Source organism: Solanum tuberosum, unplaced genomic scaffold, assembly GCF_000226075.1.
Source record: "Solanum tuberosum cultivar DM 1-3 516 R44 unplaced genomic scaffold, SolTub_3.0 scf00021, whole genome shotgun sequence".
Classification (NCBI taxonomy): domain Eukaryota; kingdom Viridiplantae; phylum Streptophyta; class Magnoliopsida; order Solanales; family Solanaceae; genus Solanum; species Solanum tuberosum.
The window spans coordinates 294,956-318,655 of NW_006238947.1; the positions used below are offsets into that span (position 1 = coordinate 294,956).

Genomic DNA, 23,700 nt, shown 5'->3' on the forward strand with positions numbered 1-23,700 from the left:
TTACGCTCAATCCTTTCTTTAGTAATAAAACATGCGGCAGCTCTAAAAGAAATGTTTCTCTTTGACCCAGCCTTCGCCATCTGCAGTGGCCAAGCTGAAGCTTTACATGGTATTTCTCAGCTTGCCACATTTTTCTTTAACATGCCAGCAAGATCGTCCATAAAAGATGAATTTTGTAAAACTTAAAGAGGAAAAAGAGCTTATCATACACCAAATAAGCCTATAAAACTTGAGAAGAATACGTGAGTTAAAAATATGTTACAATCAACATGCTGTACATTGATTTAACAAATACTACAGCTCTAACATCTCCAGAATCTTGAAAGTAAACCTGAGAGTTGCTGTCAGTGGGTTACTTAGCTTTTCTCCAAATAACGGAGAGAGATCATGGACGGCTTTCAGCAAGTAATAGTGTGTGCCACCACCCACACGCTACATTCTTCGGCATACAATCGTCGGTGGGCACTTCACAAGGATCATTACGGTCAATTGTATCACCTAAGCCAAGCTGGAACAGAAAGGCAAAAAGGTTTAATAGAAACATAAATAAATGTAATATTTGTGGAAGAGTAATAATCTCTTTACATACCTGACCATACTTGTTCCATCCCCAGCTATAAATTTTGCTGTCATCTAAAGTCAAAGCAAAAGATATCTTTAAATTACTAACATATACATTATATAGACAAATTGACAAGCTAGTGGCTTCCTATTGTCCAACTCTTATCAGTATCTGATTGATTTAACACACATTTGATAGTGGAACAACAGACCATATGATGTACCCACATGGGTAGGAAACAAGTATATTCAAACTCGTTGTCGAAAGCATATTTACTACTCGTAAAATTTCAAAGAATTTTCAGTTACAAATACTAACTAGTCACAGTTATATAAGCAATTGCATGTAACATCTCCATCTCAGATCACCACAAATGAGATAATTATGTCTAAGATTGAACTAAGTGAATCCTAGCTGTCTTCAATTAATAATAATAAAAAAAGAACTCGGTTTGTCCAGTTGATCAGGACTGAAAATGCACTTCATCTTCTTGACAGTCTGGAGTCTGGGCTCTTACCTGTCATTATTGCGCTATGGCGAGCTCCACAAGACACTACCTTGGCATTCTTGTTCTCCAGTATTGGGGCATCCACAAGTCTAGGTGATGTCTGTAACAGAAATCTCCTGTTGAGTTTCTAAGTCCCTCAAACAAAGAAGGTTTACAAAAATGCAGCCACAGAACTGCAAATATGTAGGGAATTATATGGTTTAACTAATTGGCTGTCAGAAATTGACAATATCTCTTACCCCTTAAGTGTCTAGGTACATTTAAAAGCTACAACTGTTGTGGATAACTTCTGGACTGGGGTTTCATCAAATCCCACTTCTTGGCACTTCTCATTGTACGACTAACCAAACTCTTAAATGAAATGATAATTCAGCTTCAACTAGATATTATTATTGGACATTGGAACTGTCAAGTCTACAAACAAAAGTTGACTGGACAGACATTAAACAAGTGAAAAATATGGACGCACCTCTGTGTGGTCGGTGCCTGTGCCTAGACCCAATTGGCCAAACTGATTTCCCCCAAAAGTATACACACGCCCATGATCACATAAGCACACAGAGTGCCACAGTCCACCTGCCACGGCTTCTATTCTAGTGTTCAATAGAGAAGACACACAAGTTGGCCTCAGCACGTCATTTGTATTACCTAGTCCACACTGAATACAAAGAATGAGGCTAAGGGACTGACATTAAGAAAAGAAGTGTACCGCGAACCAGGCACCACAAAGTTGAAACTGCAGGTCACACTTACTGGTGCTTTTGATCTTTTTTTTTAATACAAAATCTGACAACATTACAGTTGTCTGCTAGTGTGAAAAGATACGCTATCAAGTGCTAAAAATTCAATTATAGCAACAAAACATATATCCACAACACTATAAGCAAGATGCAGCTAGCTCAACATTACTCTATATTTCTTTTCTTTGAAATGGAACATTACTCTGTTTCTAGTTGTAAATCTGAAATTGTAGAGAATAGCATGTGAAAAATTCTTTTGAGGGTAACAGGACAAGACACACATCACATTTCAGGTGTGATAATATGAAACATTTACCTGTCCATACAATCCCCAGCCAAATGTAAGCAGCACCCCAGTATCTGACAATTGAAACAAAGACCAAATTGAGCAGAATGACAAATGAAATATCATTCTCAACTTTCAAATGCAAAAAGTAGAGACAATGATTTAAGATGAAGTCTAACTCCCTTGTAAAAGGAGTAACTCAAAGTCATTCAAACTTAAAAACCTAATAAATTTCCAAAAGCATTCTTCTTTTCTTCACACATTGTGCAGCTTAAATTGTAAAAAAAGAAAAAGGTATCCCAATTAAGAGCTCAAGAGAAGTACTAAAACTAAACTCCATGCTAACCTGTGATTACTGCACTATGCCGACCACCACAAGAAATACTCTTTATGTAGCTCCCCAAGGCTTTACGTTTCTGACTCCCAGTGGTAATGCTTCCTTGAGGACTCCCAAGGCTCCGGTCAGGTCCATGTGAAGAAGCATCCAGACAAGGTATAAGATGAGGAGAAGCCACAATTTTAATCCTGGAGCCTAAACCAAGCTGTCCTTCACCTCCATAGCCCCAACCCCATACCTGTCCCACATCTAAATCCGGCAAAAATATGATGCATCAGGTGTCTTGCTTTACATTATAGTTCTTCCATATCTTCGTACTTCATATGACCTACAAAACTATATGGCGTAACCACAAAGCTACCGACTCCACTTCTAAAATGACAGTAACAGGCTACGAGGAGTGAAATTACCTGACAATGCTAAAGTGTGGCGCCCTCCAGCAGCAACGGAGGTTATCTTCACCCCTGGATCCAGTTCTACAATACAAGCTGGTGCAGAAAGAGATTCGTCAGCAAGGGGTGGGCTTTCAAGTTCTTGTTTAGCCGTCATTGTTCTTCTCCTCTTTGCAGTTTCTTCAGGTTTTTTATTATCTTGGTGAGCAACTGAACCACCAATTGGCTTGGAGCCTTGAGATTGAGGGCTTTCTGCAGAATTAGTCCTTATAGTATTAGATAATCCCACCAGGGATAAACATGCAGCTGAACTGGCCAAATTCTTAAATGGTTTAATCTGGAAATTGAACTTCCATTACCTTGGTCAGTTGGCACTGATTCTTTCCGAATAGCATCCCCTTCAAAACTCCCTCCAGAAACAAAATTTGCAACAACCTTGGAAGAAGGCACACATTCTTTCCAGCCCCATGTGTACACATCATTCTTTTCTGTACAGAAATATATCACATAACCATTTGTCTTTGCTGTTTTACATAATATTTCAAGTAGAAATAAGAAAAGAAAATAGAAGGTTCTGCCAAATAACATTCTGAATTAGCTGAAGAGGTAGATGACAACCCAGAAAGACTGGGTGAGAGTATATTACCAGTAACAGATACACAATGTGCCCAACCAGCTGCGGCTTTCACGATTGGATCTTCAGTTGGAAGCGGAAACGGTTCTGGAGTCTCCTTGATAAATTTAGTAATGAAAAAAGATAGCAAAATCAATTCAAAGGAAACTATATAAATGAGTCCATACAAGAAAGATTTGCCACATACCCCATGTTTTCCAGAAGTCAAGTAGCTTTGGCCTTGATCATCTGCAGAACCCCACGTGATTAGTTTTCCAGACCCTGCTGCCAAATTATCAAATAATACATAGTTAAAACCCAAAAATCAAGGGTCATGTCATTTTCATGAAAAATATTAAGAAGGTATAAAATAGGATGAGATTGGAATGGACTGAAAGATCCAGAATCGAATAGTTTTGATAAGATTGGATAGGTATTCATGACAAAGGATTAGTTGTTTTGCGTCAGATGCAATTCCTACCATTTAATTTGCTCTTATAGCTTCTGTCTTTTCATCGAATTCTACAAAGATACATACAATGCTTCGTTAAGTTGTGCTTATATGAACTTTAATTTTGTTCTTGTGATAGTAGAAACTGATGTCTCAAAAACAATAGTAGTTTAGCCTTGGTAGGATGCAAAGCTAGCAAGACAATGACAAAAACGGTCTCTTATATCTGGGAATAGGTATAAAATAGTCCCTAAAATATATATCAATTGTTCAGTGTCACCTCTTCAGAAGAAGATCATTAGCAAGCAAAAGTATGTCTTAGAACCTTGATGACAACATTAAAGTCCACATTAAGTGACTCAACACATTTTGAGCATCGCTTCAAGGCTTAAGCACACTATAAGCTCACTATCGACAACACCGCTTAGAGGCAGACATATATCATTACGCTAATGAGCAAAATCTTAGCTTAAACCTATTTACGGATGGGCAACATCAAAAAGAAAGTATGAATTTTCTACAACAGTTCCAAGAGGAATTGGTAGTTGGGTACTGAATCCCTTCAGACCTGGAGAATGTGCCGCTTGGTAAAGTATTCATACATACCGTCAACAACACCGAGATATTGGCCCATGATCATGTTTACTTTATCTTTAAGAGTTGTTGTGTTAATTGAGGAAGGTTTTTTGGTGACAATACATGAATGGAAGTCTAACTCAGAGATGTATAAGCCTCCTATGCGGGTGGTTCGACTCCCTAAGGAGATTTGTAACAAATTTCAGATAGTGTGCAATGATTTAGGCCTGAATATACCAAAAAGCTGACCTAATACCCAAAAATTGACCAATTACTACACTTCCGCTTAGTTCAAGCTTTTCCGTAGCTATTGTTCATCTTCCTCTGCTTGAGGCCTCATACCCTAAACTAATGTGACACTATCAAATAAAATAAAGGTACAGAGGTCGGAGTCTTATCTTCACAGTTCGCTATTCTAATCTTCACAATTGGCTGTTCCACATTAACTCTCTCTTAGTCCACTACATTAATATGAGAAAATATTCATGTCTGAATAGATAAGATCTGGGTCAAACTAACTAAAGTTCGTTAAAAAAGTCAGAATAATCTCCAGAACAAGCTCTGGAAGCTTCAAGAGTTACCATACCTGTCAATTAGTACCTCAAAAGACAATCAAAAACTTCATTAAGTTCATCATCGCAGATCTCAATATCTGAATATCAATAGAAAAGCTAGCAACACAAAATTGAACAAATCTAGAGATCTACTTCTTCTAATTCATACATCTGTAAACATCTAGAAAAATTCATATATGAACACAAATCCATACAAAGATTAAGCATATAACCTGAAATAGCCATAGCGAAACCACAACCTCCTCCACATACATCCTTCCATGATTGAACATCGATTCCGTTATCCGGCAACTGAACTTCCACCGGAGAAGTTAACGGCGACTTATGAGACAATACTCCGGGAAGATATCCCCACATTAACACCTCATACTTCTTCTTCTGTTCCTCCATTTTCAACTCCTCTTCCTCTTCTCTTCCACCATTTTCACTCATTTCTTCAGAAAAAATCGAAATTCACAAATTTTCTACAGAGAAGTTTCCAGAACTTTTGTTTCAGAAGCAGCTAGAAGCTACCAAAGAAATTAAATTAATTGTATTGGAGAAATAAAATAATATGAAAAATCAGAGGCGTATCATTAACAGGTAAATTAATAGTGCCACGTCGGATCAGTTGGATCTCAGGAGACACGTGTTTGATTGTGGCAGCCCTTCTGTTGTAGGCCACGAATTCACTGGAAGTTTCTAGATGTAGACTTTTCAATTTACTGACGTGGCATAAGCTTGTCCGTTGGATGTAAGATGTGTATTGTAGATCAACGGACAGGTTGTCAATGGCCAAATGAAAGTTCTTTTTTTTTAAGATCATAAATTTCTTCCGTCCTTTTTTCCGCTAAAACTAACATTGGTCCGTTCGATTTGATATATTGAAATTTATTGATTTAATTTATTAATAACTATAAAATTACAAGAATTATTCAGTTATTGATTTGATCATATGTTAAAGTTTCACATAAAAAATTTATTGAAAATTAAAGTTAACAAATTACATCTTTGTTTAAAAGCAAATTAGTACTTTTTGTAAGATAACTGAGAGTTTAGAGAGTTAGAAATGAAAGTATGGAGCTAAATTATAAATCAAAACATTATATACTATCAACATTCGACAACAACATACCTAACGAAATCCTACTAGAAAGGTTTAGAGAGGATAATTAAATGTCCGCAAAAAACCATACCATATCTCTTTTGAGGTAAGGAGACTAATTCCAAAGTGTCCCAGTCCAATAAAACACATTAGAATAATGTAAAAGGAAAACAATAATAGAGAAACAAAGCAACTAATAAGAAAATAATATCAAATAATGCAATAATCTAATCACAATCAACAAAAAGTAATCAACAAAAAGTAGTGATGGAATCTCTTTTTTTTTATGCCAGGAAGTCACTAGAAGACTCTGGAAATTTCTAGTTGGTGGAGGTGGGCCTTTCCATTGGAAATTCCTCTACTTGCGTGCTATGTGGTGGGTTCTACCATTTAATTGTCTCTTCAGTTAAAATACTCATTCGTCCTATTTTATATGTTATCTCTTTTGTAAATAATTGATCCATAATATTTGTCATTTCATAAAATTAATGCATAAATTACAATATTTTTCCTTTTTTACCCTTATGAGTTATTAACCTTGAAAATATACATTTGACCAACGTAGAAAAACTAAGTAAAATGATTCATGTTCATTGGTTATATTAATTAATCAAAATAAATTAATTCATATTCATTGATTGAAAACTTGAGTTCCAAAAAAATTAAATAAGGGTAGAAGGGTAAAGTTACATCATTTCTTAATGCAAGTGCAAAGTAAAAATGTGTCATATAAAATAGGACGGATAGAGTATTAATCCAGGAGTTCCTATAAGGATTTATGGTTTTTTACTCGATATTAATCTTTATTTCAATCGTCATCTTTATTTAATTATATATGCACTAATAATATATTCAAAATACTACAAGTGGTATAGTAAAGATAGAGTCCGAAATCAGAATGTACGCAAATTTTATTTATCTGATAGAGATAAATAGGTTATTTCTGACAGGTCCTCGATTCAAATGTAATAAATTCAAAGAAGGAAGTATTATTGTAGAAAGAAACATAGAAACTAACAACAATGCAAAGGCTACAAGAGAGTAACAAGAACAATAAACTAGTGCAATAATAATAACACAAGTAGATCGCTAACTAGTACAATGACAAATACTAACATTACAATATTAAAGTAATTGAATTTATCCACTTTAAAAGCACGTAAGATCAGTCATGATGGATACATTTTATCGTTCACTAAATAAAATTCAGTTACGTTAATGTAAGTTCTATGATGTTACTATTATAATTGGTCAAGTTTAGTGACTTCACCATTATAGTGCATAAGGTTCCATATTTTTCTGTTAAATAAGTGACAAAATGTACTAATGCAAGACATGAAAACGCGGTCCAATTACAGCTGTGTATTATTGCAAGTTTGTGACATGCATGCACCTATTATAGTCCCAGTAAATAGGCTAACTAACATATACATGTCATGTTTTTTTTTTTAATCATTCGGTATTTGGAGTTTGCATTAGAGTATCGACTAAACTCAAATCGCGCATTGTAGTACCTATTCTGAAGTAACACTCCCAATAGAATTTTCTCCATACCAGGGCTCATACTCTACTGATCTAGGCCTCTAATTAAGAATGAAACAGTCTGATCACTGTACCACGAACGATGTTAGTTACATGTCATCAGTGGCGGATCCAAGATTTAGAGTCCGTGGGTGCCAAATAGACTTATCGATTAAATTAATTTTATATTTGATTAAATTATTCGTCTTTTCGATATAAATTAATTTTAGTTCTCTAATTTTTCTTAAAAGAACGTGTGCAACAATTTCCTTTTTCTTAAAAAAACTTCTGCAACAAATTTCTCAAAAAATGGTACAAATGGGATTCAAACCCGCAACATCAGCCTTCTAAAGTTGCCCTCCTACCATGGCGCCACAAGCCAATTTTATTCTTTGGGTGACACGCTTTATATTTATATAAATATTATATATATATACCTATGTATATATAGAGTTTCCGCCGAAGTTCGGGGATGGCGTAGCACCCCACACCCCTTAATAGATCCGCCCCTGCATGTCATGTTAATTAGGCATATAATATATGTGGTGATCATCCTGGTACCACAATGGATCTATATTTGTGATCACAGAGCATGCCTAGCATGTGAACTTGTGAACAATTATATGATATAATTAATTAGAACATAAAAAATTCACGGTTTCACCAAACTAATTAAAAAAAATTGATCTTGCATATTAATTAAGTACATTATTATTATTATTCAAGACATAAAATAAAATAATTAAAAAGAACCATTAATTGTGAGTCCACCATCAACACATATAACTTGACCAGTAATATATGAAGCAGCAGGGAAACAAAGAAATGCCACCATTGCTGAAACTTCTTTTGGTTCACCAGCTCTACAAATTGGTGTTCTACTAATACTTTTTTCCATACGTTCTTTAGTTAGTGGATTTTTCTGGAACAAAAATCAGATAAAATATTAGTAATCGCATAATATTTCGTTCACATATCATTCAAAAATATTTATTAGGAAAATTTTCACGTCATAAACTAAATTTTAGGATTGAGTCAGATTAATTAATTTTCTTATCATGGTATTTTACCTTCGCTGCTTCGATGAGGGGTGTGTTGATAATCCAAGGTGCTACTGCGTTCACTCGAATATTGTCTTTAGCCCATTCGTAAGCCAAGTTCCTTGTAAGTTGATTCATTGCACCTATTAACATGAAAAAATACAAAAGAATTTTTATATCAGAACTCGAGGAATTAGCGACAAATAAAATTTTATAGTTAAACAATAAAAATCACATGCTATATAACGACGAACTAGTTGGGGATTAAATTAATTCCATATTTTCTAGTAGTGTATATTGGTAATAGTAATTGTACTTTAGCTTGTATCTATTACATTTTTTTATATATCAAATAATGCAAGATTTTGAAAGATAACTTATTTTCTAGATTATAATTTTAAAGTTTTTAGTAATTAGTGGTTCTTTAGGGCTCTATCTATCGCTAGCCCATTGTCCACAAAAATATTCTAACATTTCAAATCATTTGAAATGAGAGGACAAAAAAAATAATTAAAATGTTGAGTCCTGAAAATGAAAAAAGTCTCATTGGTCTTATATAAATAGGTCTTATAATGCGCAAATTTGAATTAATCGAACCTCAATTAAATGAGGATTACCTTTAGTTGCTGCATAGATGGAACTTATTGGCAATGCCACAAGCCCAGCAACAGAAGAGATGAAGACAATGTTTCCATTTTCTGAGGCCTTCAAAATTGGGTGTGCAATTTGGGAGATGTGGTGAGAAGCTTCAAAATTGGTTTTCATGATAAGAGAGTAATCATCCTCAGTGAACTCTGTAGCTGCCTTAACTATTAGTATACCTGCATTATTTATCTATATAAAAAAAAATTAAAGTTTAGATATCTTCTAGTTATAGCCGCAATCACAGAATCAAAATTTTCATTAAGGAGATTCGAAAAATAAAAATATAATACATGGAGTTTGAACTTAAAACTTGAAGGTAAATTTTAAATTTTAAACCAGACAAAATATGTATTCCATTTATATGTACTTTTATTTTCATTTAATATTCTAGAAAAAAATAATATTCTTTTATATTTTTAAAAATAACTTAATATCAAAATTTGAATTTATTTTAATGAGATAACTTTAAGTCGCAAAAATATTGATGGTTTATACATAAGTTTATCACAAATAGTAGTTGAACTAGAATTTTCATTAAAAGTGTTCAAAAATATGAATAAGTAATTATACGAAGAAAACAAAAGTATTCAGTCATTCAACATCTATTATATATACATAGTAACTAATAATAACCTTGTACATGGTGTAATTTTTATCTCAGGAGGTTCGGATGCACCCTCTGCTCTTATTGGGCTTCGCTTCGCCCTTGATCAGTGGCGAAATTAGAAATTTTACGAAATGTATTCAAAATTTAATATAATTTTTCGAAATTGTTACTCTTGAATCTAGATATATATAGCTATGTCACTGACCCTAACTTGAAGTTTAAAAAGGTTTTTCTTTTCTTATACTTTTAACTCAATTAAAGTGCATCACATCAATTGAAACGGAGAAAATAGTAAAATTCTTTTTACGAAAAAAACTTACTAGAATGTTGAGCTTTCCTTGGAAAAAATTGATAACCTTCTCCATAAGCATCTCTCTTTGGGGTCTCAAAGTCAAATCACATACACATCCTTCTACTTTGTAACCTTTTCCTCTCCATCTCTCTAAACATTGATCAAGTTGTTCTTGATTTCTACAACATGTATAAACTATGGCACCAAATCCAGCTAATTCTTCTACTATGGCATGCCTATTATTTTACCCAAACAAAAGAAAAATAATATCAAAAACAATAAAATAATAAATCCAATACAATAAGTGAGGTCTGAAAGAAATAGTGTGTATATAATTTAATTAGATTTAATAGCCAATGAATGTATAACACATTTACGTAATTCATCTATAATATGTTTATAATCAATGTATACCGACTGAGGAAGTTAAACAAGTAAAATCGATAGATACATGAAAACACTTAAAACTCAAATAAGTTTACCCTATGCCTTTAGTGCCTCCAGTAACAAGGGCAGTTTTCCCTTGAAGAGTCCACCTTCCATCTTCACTATTATTGGATTCATTTTTTTCTGCCATTGATGATGGTTCTTGCTTTAACTTAAGTTGAATAGGAATTATGCAAACATATTTTTGTTCTAAATAGGTGACAAAATGTGCTAAGGGGTCATGAAAAAGTGGTCCAATAACAGCTGTGTAATATTGCTAAGTTTGTGACATGCACTTACTATAGTCACAAATTTATTGGCTAGCTAGTATGTCATGTCAATTACTATTATACAGTACTCCCTCCGTCTCATTTTAGGTGAGGTATTTTGATTCGGCACAAAATTTAAGAAATTAAAGAAAATTTTAAAATTTGTGGTCTAAAATGAATGATAGAAATTTGTGTGACTATAAATCATTTCACTAAAGATAAAATAAGCATTTTAAAATTAAATTGTTACTTGATATAAAGTATATGTGGCCGTCCTGAAACCACAATGGATCTCTAGCTCTTTATTATCTTTTTGTTTTTTTTCTGTCCTTCTAAGGCAATATTAATTAAAACTCGATGTTTTGGAATACTTATCATCCTTTTCAAAAGATTCGGTTAGTGTGGATAGACTTTATTTTATTTTATTTTATTTTTCTTGGAATTTTGGGAAAAAACCGCTTTCTCATTGAAGGTCTAAGGAAGAGCCTATTCATATGCAATAGATTCTTGAACAAAGCCAAAAATTATAATTAGAGAATAATTTGACTAGATTATTTTTTATTTAATACTCCTTTCTTTTTAAAATAGCAGAAAACAAATAAAAAATGATCATCTATTTTTAGTAAGAATGACAAATAATATTTAACAAGAGAGTATTGTAAATTGTTTACTCAATTAAATTTCTATATATCATATCTATATATATGTGGTCACAACACATGCCTTGCACGTGAAGGCATCATACAATAACAATTCATATTTATTATTATCATTAAATATAATAAAACGACAATTATGTTATTACTGTTAAATACTAACGTTGTTTAGTGCATAAGTAACTCAACCCATCTTGACCAAATTAACTAAACTAATTAAAAAAAGGTTCATCTTACATATCAATCAAGTACATATTTATTATTTAACACATAAAATAAAATAGTTAAGAAGAACCATTAATTGTGAGTCCACCATCAACACATATAACTTGACCAGTAATATATGAAGCAGCAGGGAAACAAAGAAATGCCACCATTGCTGAAACTTCTTTAGGTTCTCCAGCTCTGCTAATTGGTGTTCTACTAATATTTTTTTCCATAAGTTCTTTAACTAATGGATTTTGCTGGAACAAAAATTAGATTAAATATTAGTAACCGCATAAGTGATCAGAGGTGAAATCAAGATTAAGAGTTTAGAGGTTTGAAATTCTAGTTCATTTGAATAATTGAGTTTTAAATTAATAATCAATGCATATTCAACAAATTTTTTTTGTGACAAATACTAAATTTTAACTAATGTTATTGTGTTTGACTAAACCAGTAATTCGTAAACTAGCTCCGCCCTTAGGCATAACATTTTCGTTCACATTGATTTAATTTTTCTATTTTTTCCATTCACAGATCTTTTTTTCTTCATAGTTTTACGCTAAAGAATAAAATAAGAATAAGAAACTTAAACAACGATAATCAAAGCAGTAAAAAATAATCATGTTTGGAAAAATAGTTCAAAATTGATTTTTCTTTTACATCTAGTAGATAAGAGGGTATATGTGTGCAACTTTATAACAGTCGGGTGTATGTAAGTCATTTTTATAGTGCTAGGAATATATCCGAGTCACTTCTCTAACGAAAGGTATATCAGCTCTAAATGACAAGTTGAGAGGTATGTTAGACCTTTTTCCCTTTAAAAATAATGGCTAGGTTTTTGAAGAGAAAAAAACATTTTTCCATTTAGAGGATTTTTAAGTTTATGAACATAGGATTGTTAGGATTTTTAACGATTAATAATTCAAATCATGATTATAATAAATTATTTCCACAAAGAAAAATATGTAAGTCTCCTAGCTAGTAAATTACCTTTAGTGCTTCGGTGAGGGATGTTTTGATAATCCAAGGTGCTACTGCGTTAACTCGAATATTATCTTTAGCCCATTCATAAGCCAAGTTCCTTGTAAGTTGATTGATTGCTCCTATAAACATGAGAAAAAATACAAAAATAATTTTGTGTAATGGTACTAGTAATTTTACTTTAGCTTGCACATATTACATTTTTAATACATCAAATGCACATTATGAAAGATTATTTATTTAAAAGTTTTTAGTAATCTTTGAAGCCTGAAAAATAAATTTGTTACGATAGAAGTCATTTCTTAAAAACAAATTTTCATAAGAAAATCATATTATTGCATTTGGTTGATAGAACATGTTTTTCCAGAAAAATATTTTCCACCAAATATTGGAAAGTGACTTCCTTTCACTTAGGCATAAGTCGTTTTCCTTTTGAACTTCACCTTATTTCAGCCAACATTTTGATATTATTATTTATCTTTAATACTGAAAAACTTTATCAAAATAATCTCGGACTTGCTAGTACGATTACTAGTCTTTAATTCATATTTAATTTTTTTTTCAGACACTAGAAAATATTTTCTATAAAAAATGAGTTATGTCGTATTCCGCCAAATACACTTAACATGTATTTATTAGCATGGATTGTGGTAGGATGGTTGGAATCCCCCACCTTTAACTAGAGATCTCGAGTTTGAGTCTAGAAAATGAAAAAAGTTTCGTTGGAAGAACAACCCCATAAATATGTGGTAGAGAATAACAGAAGAAAAGTATAATTGGAAGACCTTCTGTTAGCCCAAGAACGATAAATAAGATCAGAAGATTCAACTAAAAAAAAAACTAAAAGAGAGAAGTAGGATTTTGGAAATGATAACTTGAATATGGAAGAAAATTTATTGAATATCTTTGAATTGTCTTGATTACAAATAACTAATAATTAAGGTCACCCCTATTTATACTTTATGTAGAGGTATTTCTAGAAAGTATTCTAGATACATTTATTTACAAGAAAAATCTAGTAACTTTATCTTGTATTGTAGAATATTTAGATAGTTCATTTAAGATGATTATCCTAGATACTAGTACATTAGATTATTCTAGAAACTTTAAGTCACGTAATGCGCGATATTAAATTTAATTGGATGTCAATATAAATATCAAATATCGAGTAATGTGTATTGATTGAATAAGGATTACCTTTAGTTGCTGAATAGATGGAATTTGCTGGCAATGCCACAAACCCAACAACAGAAGAGATGAAGACAATGCTTCCACTTCCTGAGGCCTTCAAAATTGGGTGTGCAATTTGAGAGATGTGGTAAGAAGCTTCAAAATTGGTTTTCATGATAATAGAGTAAACCTCCTCAGTGTACTCTGTAGCTGGCTTACCTATCTGTATACCAACATTATTTATCTATCCCCAAAGACAAAAAAAAAAAAGTTAAATATCTTCTGGCTATAACTGCAGTGATAAATTCAGACTTTTTATTAAGGGTGTTTGAAAAATAAAAATTATATGAAATCTAAACTCAACATTCAGTCTTGTGTTCAGGGGATTCTTCTCTCTTTATATACACTAGTTTCTCGATACATGCATTGCGTGTGTATATTAAATTATGTATATGTGATATAATCTAAGATCAATCAACAGTTGCGTCAAAATATTCCTTCAAAATACAAAAAAATAATAATTGAAAAACAATATGATTTATTTCAACAGAATAGTGGTATACCTCAAGTTCCACTGAACTACGAATTCACTCAGTGACTATAGATCACACTTGAGGTTTTATTAGAAGAAGAAGAGTAGAAACATTCATAATTCAAAAATGATAGAAAACCCCTCTATTTATAATCAATTACAAATGGTAATATGAACATGTGCTTATTGTGCTTGATTAGCAAAACACAACCTTTCAGAAAATGCACAATCCTTTGTATATAAATATGAAATATAAAATATAGAAGATATACTAAACTGAGTGTTTTTAGTTGGGGGTATTATAGTATTTTTAACATTGAAGTTAGATGTGTTTTTAGTTGGGATTATTGTAGTACTTTTACATTCAAGTTAGAGATTTCTTATGTTTAAGGTAGTATTTATAAAAAGTAAAATATTTACCTTAAATATATAATGTAATTTTTTGTTGAGGAATTCAAAGTAAAATAATTAAAAAAAAGCAATCATCCAATTTAACCTATTAGATATCGTTTGGATCTAAGTTGCTTGCAGTTTGACCTATTATATACAATACAATTTTTATAGAAGGAGGTTCAGATACACCCCTTTTACCTACCTGACTTCACCTCGATCCTGACCAGAAGTTTTCAAAGTTTTTTCCTTTTTCTTTCACTTTAAATTCAATTAAAGTGTATCACTTAAATTGAAACGAAGAAAGTAGGTAAAATTCTATTAAGAAAAAAACTTACTAGAATGTTGAGCTTTCCTTGAAAAAAATTGGTAACCTTCTCCATAAGCATCTCTCTTTGGAGTCTCAAAGTCAAATCACATACACATCCTTCTACTTTGTAATCTTTGCCTCTCCATTTCATTAAACATTGATCAAGTTGTTCTTGATTTCTACAACATGTATAAACTATGGCACCAAATTCAGCTAATTCTTCTACTATGGCATGCCTATTTTTCGACCCAACAATAGAAAAATAATATCAACAAAATAATAACAACAAATTTGATATAATTTTACAAGTGGAATCTAAGAAAAATAGTGTTTACCGTAGGAATAACGAGTAGATGTATAATACATATAAATAATTCATATAATTTTTTTCTAATTTCTTAAAAGTCAAATTATCTCACATAAATCGAGACAGAGAAAAAATGTATATAACAATGTACAATCAAAGTATATTAACTTTGATAAAAAAAATAATATATCGACTAAAAAAGGTAAACAAGTAAAATCGATAGATATATGAAACACTTAAAACTCAAATAAGTTTACCCTATGCCTTTAGTGCCTCCAGTAACAAGTGCAGTTTTCCCTTGAAGAGTCCACCTTCCATCTTCACTATTATTGGATTCCTTTTTTTCTGCCATTTATGGTTCTTTCTAGTTAAATACAGATCAAATAGGAATTAAGCAAATATAATTTTGTGTTAAATAGGTGACAAAATGTAATAATTAAGGCAAGCCATGAAAAAGTGGTTCAATTACAGCTGTAATATTGTAATAAAGTTTGTGACATGTATAGTCAAAATATATTGGCTAGCTAATTTATATATCATGTCAATTAGAGTACTACTGTAATGGTACCACAATGGATCTCTAGCTCTTTATTCAAATGTATCAAACTATTCATTAATCTTATGATCTTGCACGTATCAGATAAAATTTGAAAAATAAACTAAATAAAAGTATGTCAAAAGAGAAAATTAATTAATATTGTTAAATGTTGAAGTATTATATTTGTGATCACAACACATGCCTAACACGTAACTAATTTTGGCCAGAGCACATGCATAGCACGTGATGACAGGGGTGGAACCGAGTTAGAGGTTTATTTGAATTCTCTTCAACAAAAAATTATATTATTTATATATGCTAAAAATAATTTTTATGTATATACAATAATTATGTTAGACCTCTTCGAATAATTCGTCTATTTACCTTTTTATAATTTAGATTCTTTTAGTAAAAATTCTGACTTTGTCATGAGCTCGAAGAAAACTTGCAATAGTGAAGGTGGCTAAGTGATGGTAGCGAAGGCAGTTAGTTAAGCCTATAAGTATATGCTCTTAGGTGGGGAAAGCTATGTAGAAAAGTATCTTTTCTATTTCAATTTTCTCTATCAATAAAATTCTTTATTCATGTAACTATTTTGTATCTGAAAATTTGATAAATATTAACATCATTGAAACTTTCTTCATCTCCATATATTTTATTCTCTTCAAAAAAATTATAAAGTATCGTTTACAATCTAACTTGGTACGTAATATTTGTTATCAAGAAACCACACACCAAAGAAATTGAAAATTTTAACTAAGTTATGAGCAACATAATTAAACCTTTTAGAAATATATAACTATCATGTTCCAAATTACCTTTTATTTTTATTTCAATTTGTTTTAATTTCACTTTTAATCCATTTTAAAAAAGAAATTTTCTTTTCTTTTCTAACACATTTTTAATTCTAACTTTCCACGTGACAAATTTAAAATTACAAAAAATTAAGGAACATTTAATTGGTAGGCCATTCTCCAAATCATTAATTAATTTATTATCCAAACTCCAAACATATGATCCACTCACGTACAATCATGAGTTTAAATGTTAGCTAAGTGCGGAAATATATTTTTTGAAATTAACGGTAATTCTAAGATTCAAACTTCAGACATCTGATAAATTAAATCCCCAACATTGACAATTAAATCAATGACGTTTTAATTATTTATTTATTTATTATTTTATGTGATTACAATGATTAACAAGATCCATTAATAGTTATTCCTCCATCAACACACATAATTTGGCCAGTGATATATGAAGCACATGGGAAGCAAAGGAAGGCAACCATGGCTGACACTTCTTTTGGCTCTCCAGGTCGACCACCAATAGGAGTTCGACTCACTAATTTATTGATCCTTTTTTTCACTTCTGAATCTTGCTGCAAAAAAATCATTTAAATTACGATGTTTGAATCTAAATACATATATAAATATTAAGATGTTTATAAAAATTCAAATCTCACAGGCTTTTCCGGCTAAATACAAATAATGTTTGAAGAAACTTGCTAATATTTAAGGGAGGTCAAATAAGGTTGCAAACCATCCAGGGTTGGCATGTCTAAATTAGCTTTCCGTACTCTTTTTTGTGAAAGATAATTTTTTATTCTTGTGTTATATTTGGAGGTAAGACCAAGCTCGGACCCTCCTTATGCATTCGATATATAACACCCTAGACATGAATTTTTTTTAAAAGTGTTTGAATCTAAATGCACATATGAATATTAATTAAGATGATGCATTAAAATTTGAAAATTAAATAATTGAGATGATTTATTTTTTCAAAATCTGAATGTAAAACTTAATAAATATAAAATTCAACAAAATACTAAATTAATCTAATACTACATTAACAACATATTTATAGAAAATTATATAGCGATTGGTGATGATAATGACTAGCGTTGTGATTGTGCTTCCAATTGGGGATGGTGTTGGTTAATGTTATGATTGCGGATAGTAGCTAGTTATGATAATGACTGGCAATTGATGGTGGAAATCTGTAGTTTTGATGACGGCTAGTGATAGTCAATGGTGGTTATGAATGATGATGATGGTTGAAAATATATCGTGATGTGTTATGTCTGATCGATGATAGTGATTAGCAATAGTAATTGATGGGTTGGTAATGAAGTTAGTGATGATGATTATAATGGTGACTTATTGCGGTAACAACTTATTGTTGTGATTGATAGCGATGGTGGTTATTATGACTGATGAAGATGTTAGTTGCAAGTGGATGGACGATAATAGTTGATAATGATGATTAATGACCGTAACGGTAATGAAGTTAGTTTGCAATACCCCTTCTGCCCCGAAATGGTTGCTCATGGAAGGTTGTACACGAAGGATAGGATGATTCACTGGGGAATGAGTGTTAATCCAGTATGCCCTTTGTGTGAATCAGAGAATGAGTCGATCTCACACCTTTTTTTCCAGTGCTCTGTTTCAGCATCAATGTGGAACAAGCTACTACAATGGCTAGGACAGAGACGACAAGCAAAAGCATGGGAAGAAGAACTTACATTGGCAGTGAATCATCATAATGGAAATAGTGTTGCAACAACAATTTATAGAATGGCCTTAACAGGCTGCATCTATTATATGTGGCAAGAGAGGAACCAAATTGTTTTTCAAGGCAAAAGAAGAGAAATATCGGACCGTGTGAAGAGAATAATTCAAGACGTATATTTCAGAGGCTGTCTCAAAGTGAAATTACCTAAATACTTGACGATGTTGAACTACTATCCAAGCTAAAGGAGTCGATAGATGGTTAGGAGATGAAAGGTTATTAGTTGGGTTCGCTCTAGTCAAAATAGTTTTTTTGAGCTGTAAACTTCTCTTTGGTAATAAAATGCTTACTTACCAAAAAAAAAACGAATTGTTCTACAGATATATTAAGTGGATATAAAACAAACTTATATAATGATAAAAATCTTAATAATTAAGATTGAGATCTAAAAAATAACCATATTGAAATATGCTTAAACTCATTATTATAATATGCTTAAACTTACTGAAGCAGCTTCAATGAGAGAGGTTTTGATTACCCATGGTGCAACTGCATTAACTCTAATATTGTCCATAGCCCATTCACATGCCAAACTCCTTGTCAATTGGTTCATTGCCCCTTAATTTAGAGGGGAAAAAATGGGCAAAGAAATCAAATAAGATTCCTACATCTTGTAGATGTAAACATTATTTACGCCGTCTGAAAAATTAATTTATGAAAATATAATTCATCCAATTTATTTAAATTTAAAAGGTTAATAACCTGTTTATTTATATACTCAATTCATTTTGATCTGTCTATCTAAAAGATGAATTGATTTGAACTAAATATGTAATTCAGATTAATCCATGAATCATTTTTATCTAAAACAATTGCAAAAGTAACTTTATTTTTGTTTAATGCATTATGTATAGCCTTAAATTAAAGAAAGTTATTAGTTTTATTTGGTAAGTAAACAAAAATAAGCAAACAAACAAAGAAATAAGAACTTAATAACAATGGTATAAAGTTGAGCGGTTTGGACTATGAGTCATTGTTTAGCTCATTTTGACTCAACCCAAACACCTTTGGACATGTTAAAACCAACCCATTCGACCCATTGGTTTATTTACTTGGTCAATTTTCATCCGTACAAATTCAGCTCGACTTGGCTAGCTCTTTGACACTTTAATGGGGGTATACACGTGAAATTCAATAACAAGTACTAATTAAATAATACCCTAATAACCTTGAAATAAGTGATCTTGAATTTCTGATCGGACAAATATAAAAATGTTGCCTAAATAAAACAAATGAGGTAAAATAAATTCAAGATCACTCATTTTCAAGTTCATTCTTTCTCGTAAATTATCCAGTTATATCTACGTGACATCAATATTTTCAAAAATAGACATAAAACGTAATTTTTCGATCATAGTCTAACAAGCTTAGTACCTTTAGCTGCTGAATAAATGGAACAGAAGGGCAGAGAGACAAAGCCAGCAACAGAAGAAATGAAAACAATTCTTCCATTTTTTGAGGCTTTTAAGAAGGGATGTGCTAGTTGAGATAAGTGGTAAGAAGCCTCAAAATTTGTGCCCATCATAGTGTTGTAATCTTCATGAGTGGATTCTGTTGCTAAGTTTGATACAATCACAGCAGCATTATTTATCTAATAAACATAAAAAAAATTAAGTCAAATTTAATAATATTTGAGTAAAATATAGCAACAATTAACCTAATTATATCGAGTTAAATTAACTTCACACAGAAATTAAAAGAATTTTTGCACTTTTTGGAGTTGAACGTCTATCAGAAGTAATTTTTTTTTCTACCATTCAAATAGATTAATCTTTATTTTTATCTTTTAAATAGATTGATCTTTAGTTTTTCTTCCTAAAAATCAAACCTATATATGATGACCCAGTGGGACATAAATTCTTTAAAGATGTGGAATATAACTTATAAAACATTATGATACAAAAAAAAAAAAATGATGTCCAACAAAAAAATTATTTACTCCGAAGGAGTAGAAATTAAAGACCAACACAAAATAGGTCAAAAGTGTAAATGAGTCAACTGCCATCCATTAGACTCAGATACGACAAATCGAACTTTTTTATTAGTTAATTTACTTGTTCTTAGATGTGCGGAGTTTACCTCGTAGATATTGATCTCCAAGCCCTCCTTTTGTAAAGGATGAATTATTTATCCTTATGTTGTATTCTGAGGAAAGGTCAAGCCCCCCTCTTGTACTTATTTTCAAGATATATAACACCCCTACTAATTATGGATATTTAAAAAAAAATAAAAAAATTCAAAGTTATTCCTTCAATAGGCCTATCTCATAACTTGAATGCAGATTAGTCGAGCCAGTAAATTTCATTTTTTATTAAAGAAAACGATTGCATAGTTGAACTTACAAGAATATTGATTTTTCCATCAAAATAACTGCTAACGTTGTCCATAAACTTTTGTCTTTGAGTTCTTGATAGTAAATCACACATAGATCCTCCAACTTTAAAACCTTTAGCTTTCCATTTTCTAAGACATTCATCAAGCTCCATTTGGTTACGTGAACATGTATAAACATTTGCTCCAAAACTTGCTAATTCTTCTACAATGGCATACCTAATATGTGCAAATAAGCCAAAAATGATAAATTAAATAGATTAGAATTTCAAATTCATAAAATTTAAATCTTAATTTTGCAGTTGATTGAAAATTAGATCGCGTACCCTATGCCTCGAGTGCCTCCCGTAACAATGGCAGTATTGCCTTGAAGAGTCCACCTACCATCAGCATCCATTGCTAATTCTAGTTAATTTAATTAGAGATCAACAATAAAATCTATAATTTATAAGAGACTTATTAAGTTTAATTTCTTCTTTTACATTTAAGTGGTTCGACAGAGACCGATATAAACAAGGAAGATGCAACAAAATAATCATGGAAATTATCGACTCATGATTCCTTTATTTTATGTTTTATGACTTTCTATTTGTTATTTTTGCTATATCTACTATGCTGAAAGAATCGAATTATTCGGTCACAAAACAAGAAGTAAATTGCGGAATATAAATAACAAAAGCATTTTTTTGGGGAAAAAGGTATGAAATATATCCGAACTTTGACCGAAATTGCTGTAACAATCTCAAACTTTGAGCATGACCTATTACCCCTTCACTATTTAATAGTGTATTTTAAAGATATATAAGTGTCCAGCTAAACAAGTTACTATTTATAATGATGCAATGTTTTAGTAACTAAGTAATCGAATCCAACAACACACCAACAACACAAGAACTATAATAATATCTTTCTTAGAACATATTTTCTATTATCAATCTTTACCGATCCAGGTGTATATTTTTTATTATATACGCAGTGTATATATAATACATAATGGTGTATAACGTTGTATATACACCTCATATACATTATCATACACCATATATATGATACCTTATGTACATTATATAGTGTATAAGCAGCGTATATAATATGTATACATGTGTATATGCATCTCTTATACATTTGTATAATTTGTTTCGTGAAATCAACTATAATTTTGGGCCTAGGTAGTTAATGGGCCCAATATGATCGAGTCACATCATTCTTGAATTATCATCATTATATGGACGCTCCAATTCAATATTCTAACACACTGTATTTCCTTAAACATAAAACGTAAAACTTTAACTCTCGAAAAATGAAATACGACAATTAATATGAAATGGAGGGAGACATTTCATAGTTCTGAGCCCAAGACTTTTGACCATAAATTTTTCCATTGCCGTTGTGATGGTCATAGAACTCCCACGTCTAGAAGTTGAAAGTTATATAAATAAGAATGTTGCGATGGATGTATGGGCATAATAGGAGAGGTGGGATTAGAAATAAGGATATCCGGGACAATGTGTGAGTGACTTCGGTGGAGAACAAGATGAGGGAAGCGAGACTGGTTATGGAGGACGTATGTTAGGGTAGAAGGGAGTAGGTATAATAGTTGTAGCATTGCTTCGGTAATTGCTTGTCCTTCGATTCTATTACTACTTGTTATTTTTTACACTTCGACTATCATTTAATTTTGTTGTAGACTTGTAGTTACTTTTCTATTATTATCTGTTGTTTTGTTACTATATGGTATTTTTATTTTTTTTGTATTTTTGTTACTTTTTCTTGGACTTCTTGGAACTACTTTTCTTTAAGCCGAGAATTTATCATAAATAATTTATCTACTTTTGTGATAGTGATAAGGTCTACATACACCCTACCCTTTTCAAATTCAACTGTGTGAAAATATTAGGTATTAGTTAACTTATTGTGATGATCATAGAGTGAGATAACGTTTTTATAAAATTTTGTCTTCAATGACTTTTTCTCATACCAATTCCAATTAATCCAGAACTAGAAAGCTCAAACAAATAAGCACATTTTGAATTTGGACTCTTACAACATGGACTTCATATATTGACTAAAGATTCGACCCTACTTCTAGATATTGTTTGTACAAGATTGATGGTTTCAACATAAGTTCAACACAAATTGAAATTAAAATTAAATTATTGAATAAAGCATACCTCCTATATTCTGAAGATAATGTAAAAATTCAGAGATCATTAAAATTCATATAGTCTTTCTTAATTTCTTTAAAATCGAGTCATAGTTATTGACTTATTATTATTATTATACGATAGGAAAAAAATGAAAGAAAGGAATGTTGTGGATTTGTGGTAGAAGGATCGAACTATACCATTATGTTATAACTTGACTCTCATTTACCTACCAAATCTATATTTCAACTAAAACATTATTCTTTAATTAATTACTCTCATTCCATTAATCCAATTCTAATACCTATTCAAATTCAAATTGAAATCCAATCAATCTCTTCAAGAGAAGAGGTCATCTATCTCTTTCAAAATATAATATATAAATCATCAATTTCTCCAATATAGAAAGAGATGTTTAACCAAACACTCCATTAAAAAAATTGTTTAGTGGTATCAAATAATTGAATTTTGGATTAGACCAAGTTAGTCAATAACTAATTATAAACATTTATCAAAGGACGGGCAACTACTATAAAACGTATGATAAGAGACAAAACGTATGCTTAATGTTGGTCAATAGTAAAGTTTACTACTTTTGCTAAGGACACGTTTGATCATGAATTTTTTGTACTTTTCCAA

The 23,700-nt window shown here is 31.3% G+C and overlaps 4 protein-coding genes across 9 annotated transcripts; all 4 read right to left on the reverse strand.

The window, feature by feature from the left end:
- Positions 1-203: 203 nt before the first annotated feature.
- LOC102595602 (ultraviolet-B receptor UVR8-like) lies at positions 204-5,569 on the reverse strand. 5 transcript variants are annotated; one of them, XM_006340941.2, is made up of 11 exons: positions 5,253-5,569; positions 3,647-3,720; positions 3,472-3,556; positions 3,185-3,313; positions 2,844-3,077; positions 2,443-2,682; positions 2,127-2,170; positions 1,540-1,728; positions 1,080-1,170; positions 590-633; positions 204-508 (listed from the first exon to the last, which is right to left on the reverse strand). In XM_006340941.2, exons 1-11 carry the CDS (start codon positions 5,470-5,472, stop codon positions 386-388), a joined length of 1,473 nt encoding a protein of 490 aa, XP_006341003.1. In that variant the 5' UTR covers positions 5,473-5,569; the 3' UTR covers positions 204-385. The 5 variants fall into 5 exon arrangements, with proteins under 5 accessions (XP_006341003.1, XP_006341002.1, XP_006341001.1 ...); XM_006340940.2 differs by having other exon boundaries at positions 3,647-3,723; XM_006340939.2 differs by having other exon boundaries at positions 3,472-3,720.
- Positions 5,570-8,356: 2,787 nt separating this feature from the next.
- On the reverse strand, positions 8,357-10,919 carry LOC102596831 (tropinone reductase homolog). Of its 2 annotated transcripts, none has more exons than XM_015305937.1 (5): positions 10,712-10,919; positions 10,294-10,465; positions 9,303-9,519; positions 8,716-8,828; positions 8,357-8,567 (listed from the first exon to the last, which is right to left on the reverse strand). In XM_015305937.1, the coding sequence occupies exons 1-5, from the start codon at positions 10,804-10,806 to the stop codon at positions 8,388-8,390; spliced, it is 777 nt and encodes a 258-aa protein (XP_015161423.1). In that variant the 5' UTR covers positions 10,807-10,919; the 3' UTR covers positions 8,357-8,387. The 2 variants fall into 2 exon arrangements, with proteins under 2 accessions (XP_015161423.1, XP_006341006.1); XM_006340944.2 differs by having other exon boundaries at positions 10,258-10,465; positions 10,712-10,918.
- An 864-nt stretch (positions 10,920-11,783) lies between these two features.
- Positions 11,784-15,947, reverse strand: LOC102605816 (tropinone reductase homolog At5g06060-like). Its single transcript, XM_006341138.2, has 5 exons — positions 15,735-15,947; positions 15,199-15,406; positions 13,966-14,182; positions 12,778-12,890; positions 11,784-12,044 (listed from the first exon to the last, which is right to left on the reverse strand). Exons 1-5 carry the CDS (start codon positions 15,827-15,829, stop codon positions 11,865-11,867), a joined length of 813 nt encoding a protein of 270 aa, XP_006341200.1. The 5' UTR covers positions 15,830-15,947; the 3' UTR covers positions 11,784-11,864.
- A 1,266-nt stretch (positions 15,948-17,213) lies between these two features.
- On the reverse strand, positions 17,214-21,314 carry LOC102606153 (tropinone reductase homolog). The gene is made up of 5 exons (XM_006341139.1): positions 21,244-21,314; positions 20,929-21,136; positions 19,961-20,177; positions 19,032-19,144; positions 17,214-17,396 (listed from the first exon to the last, which is right to left on the reverse strand). The coding sequence occupies exons 1-5, from the start codon at positions 21,312-21,314 to the stop codon at positions 17,214-17,216; spliced, it is 792 nt and encodes a 263-aa protein (XP_006341201.1).
- Positions 21,315-23,700: the final 2,386 nt, after the last annotated feature.

Excerpts from the sequence above, each read along its gene's own strand:
- LOC102595602 (XM_006340939.2), bottom strand. The coding sequence starts at position 5,472 with ATGAGTGAAAATGGTGGAAGAGAAGAGGAAGAGGAGTTGAAAATGGAG. Across the intron at positions 3,314-3,471 it reads ACATTGTGTATCTGTTACTG|AAAAGAATGATGTGTACACA; the intron begins GTAATATACTCT and ends ATTTCTGTACAG. Across the intron at positions 634-1,079 it reads CCATAGCGCAATAATGACAG|ATGACAGCAAAATTTATAGC; the intron begins GTAAGAGCCCAG and ends CTTTGACTTTAG.
- LOC102605816 (XM_006341138.2), bottom strand. The coding sequence starts at position 15,829 with ATGGCAGAAAAAAAGGAATCCAATAATAGTGAAGATGGAAGGTGGACT. Across the intron at positions 15,407-15,734 it reads GGAGGCACTAAAGGCATAGG|GCATGCCATAGTAGAAGAAT; the intron begins GTAAACTTATTT and ends GTCGAAAAATAG. Across the intron at positions 12,045-12,777 it reads CCCTCACCGAAGCACTAAAG|CAAAATCCATTAGTTAAAGA; the intron begins GTAATTTACTAG and ends TTTTTGTTCCAG.
- LOC102596831 (XM_006340944.2), bottom strand. The coding sequence starts at position 10,806 with ATGGCAGAAAAAAATGAATCCAATAATAGTGAAGATGGAAGGTGGACT. Across the intron at positions 9,520-10,257 it reads AAGGAAAGCTCAACATTCTA|ATAAATAATGCAGGTATACT; the intron begins GTAAGTTTTTTT and ends TTTTTTATATAG. Across the intron at positions 8,829-9,302 it reads CATCTATGCAGCAACTAAAG|GTGCAATGAATCAACTTACA; the intron begins GTAATCCTCATT and ends TCATGTTAATAG.
- LOC102606153 (XM_006341139.1), bottom strand. The coding sequence starts at position 21,314 with ATGGATGCTGATGGTAGGTGGACTCTTCAAGGCAATACTGCCATTGTT. Across the intron at positions 21,137-21,243 it reads GGAGGCACTCGAGGCATAGG|GTATGCCATTGTAGAAGAAT; the intron begins GTACGCGATCTA and ends TGCACATATTAG. Across the intron at positions 17,397-19,031 it reads CTCTCATTGAAGCTGCTTCA|CAAGATTCAGAAGTGAAAAA; the intron begins GTAAGTTTAAGC and ends ATTTTTTTGCAG.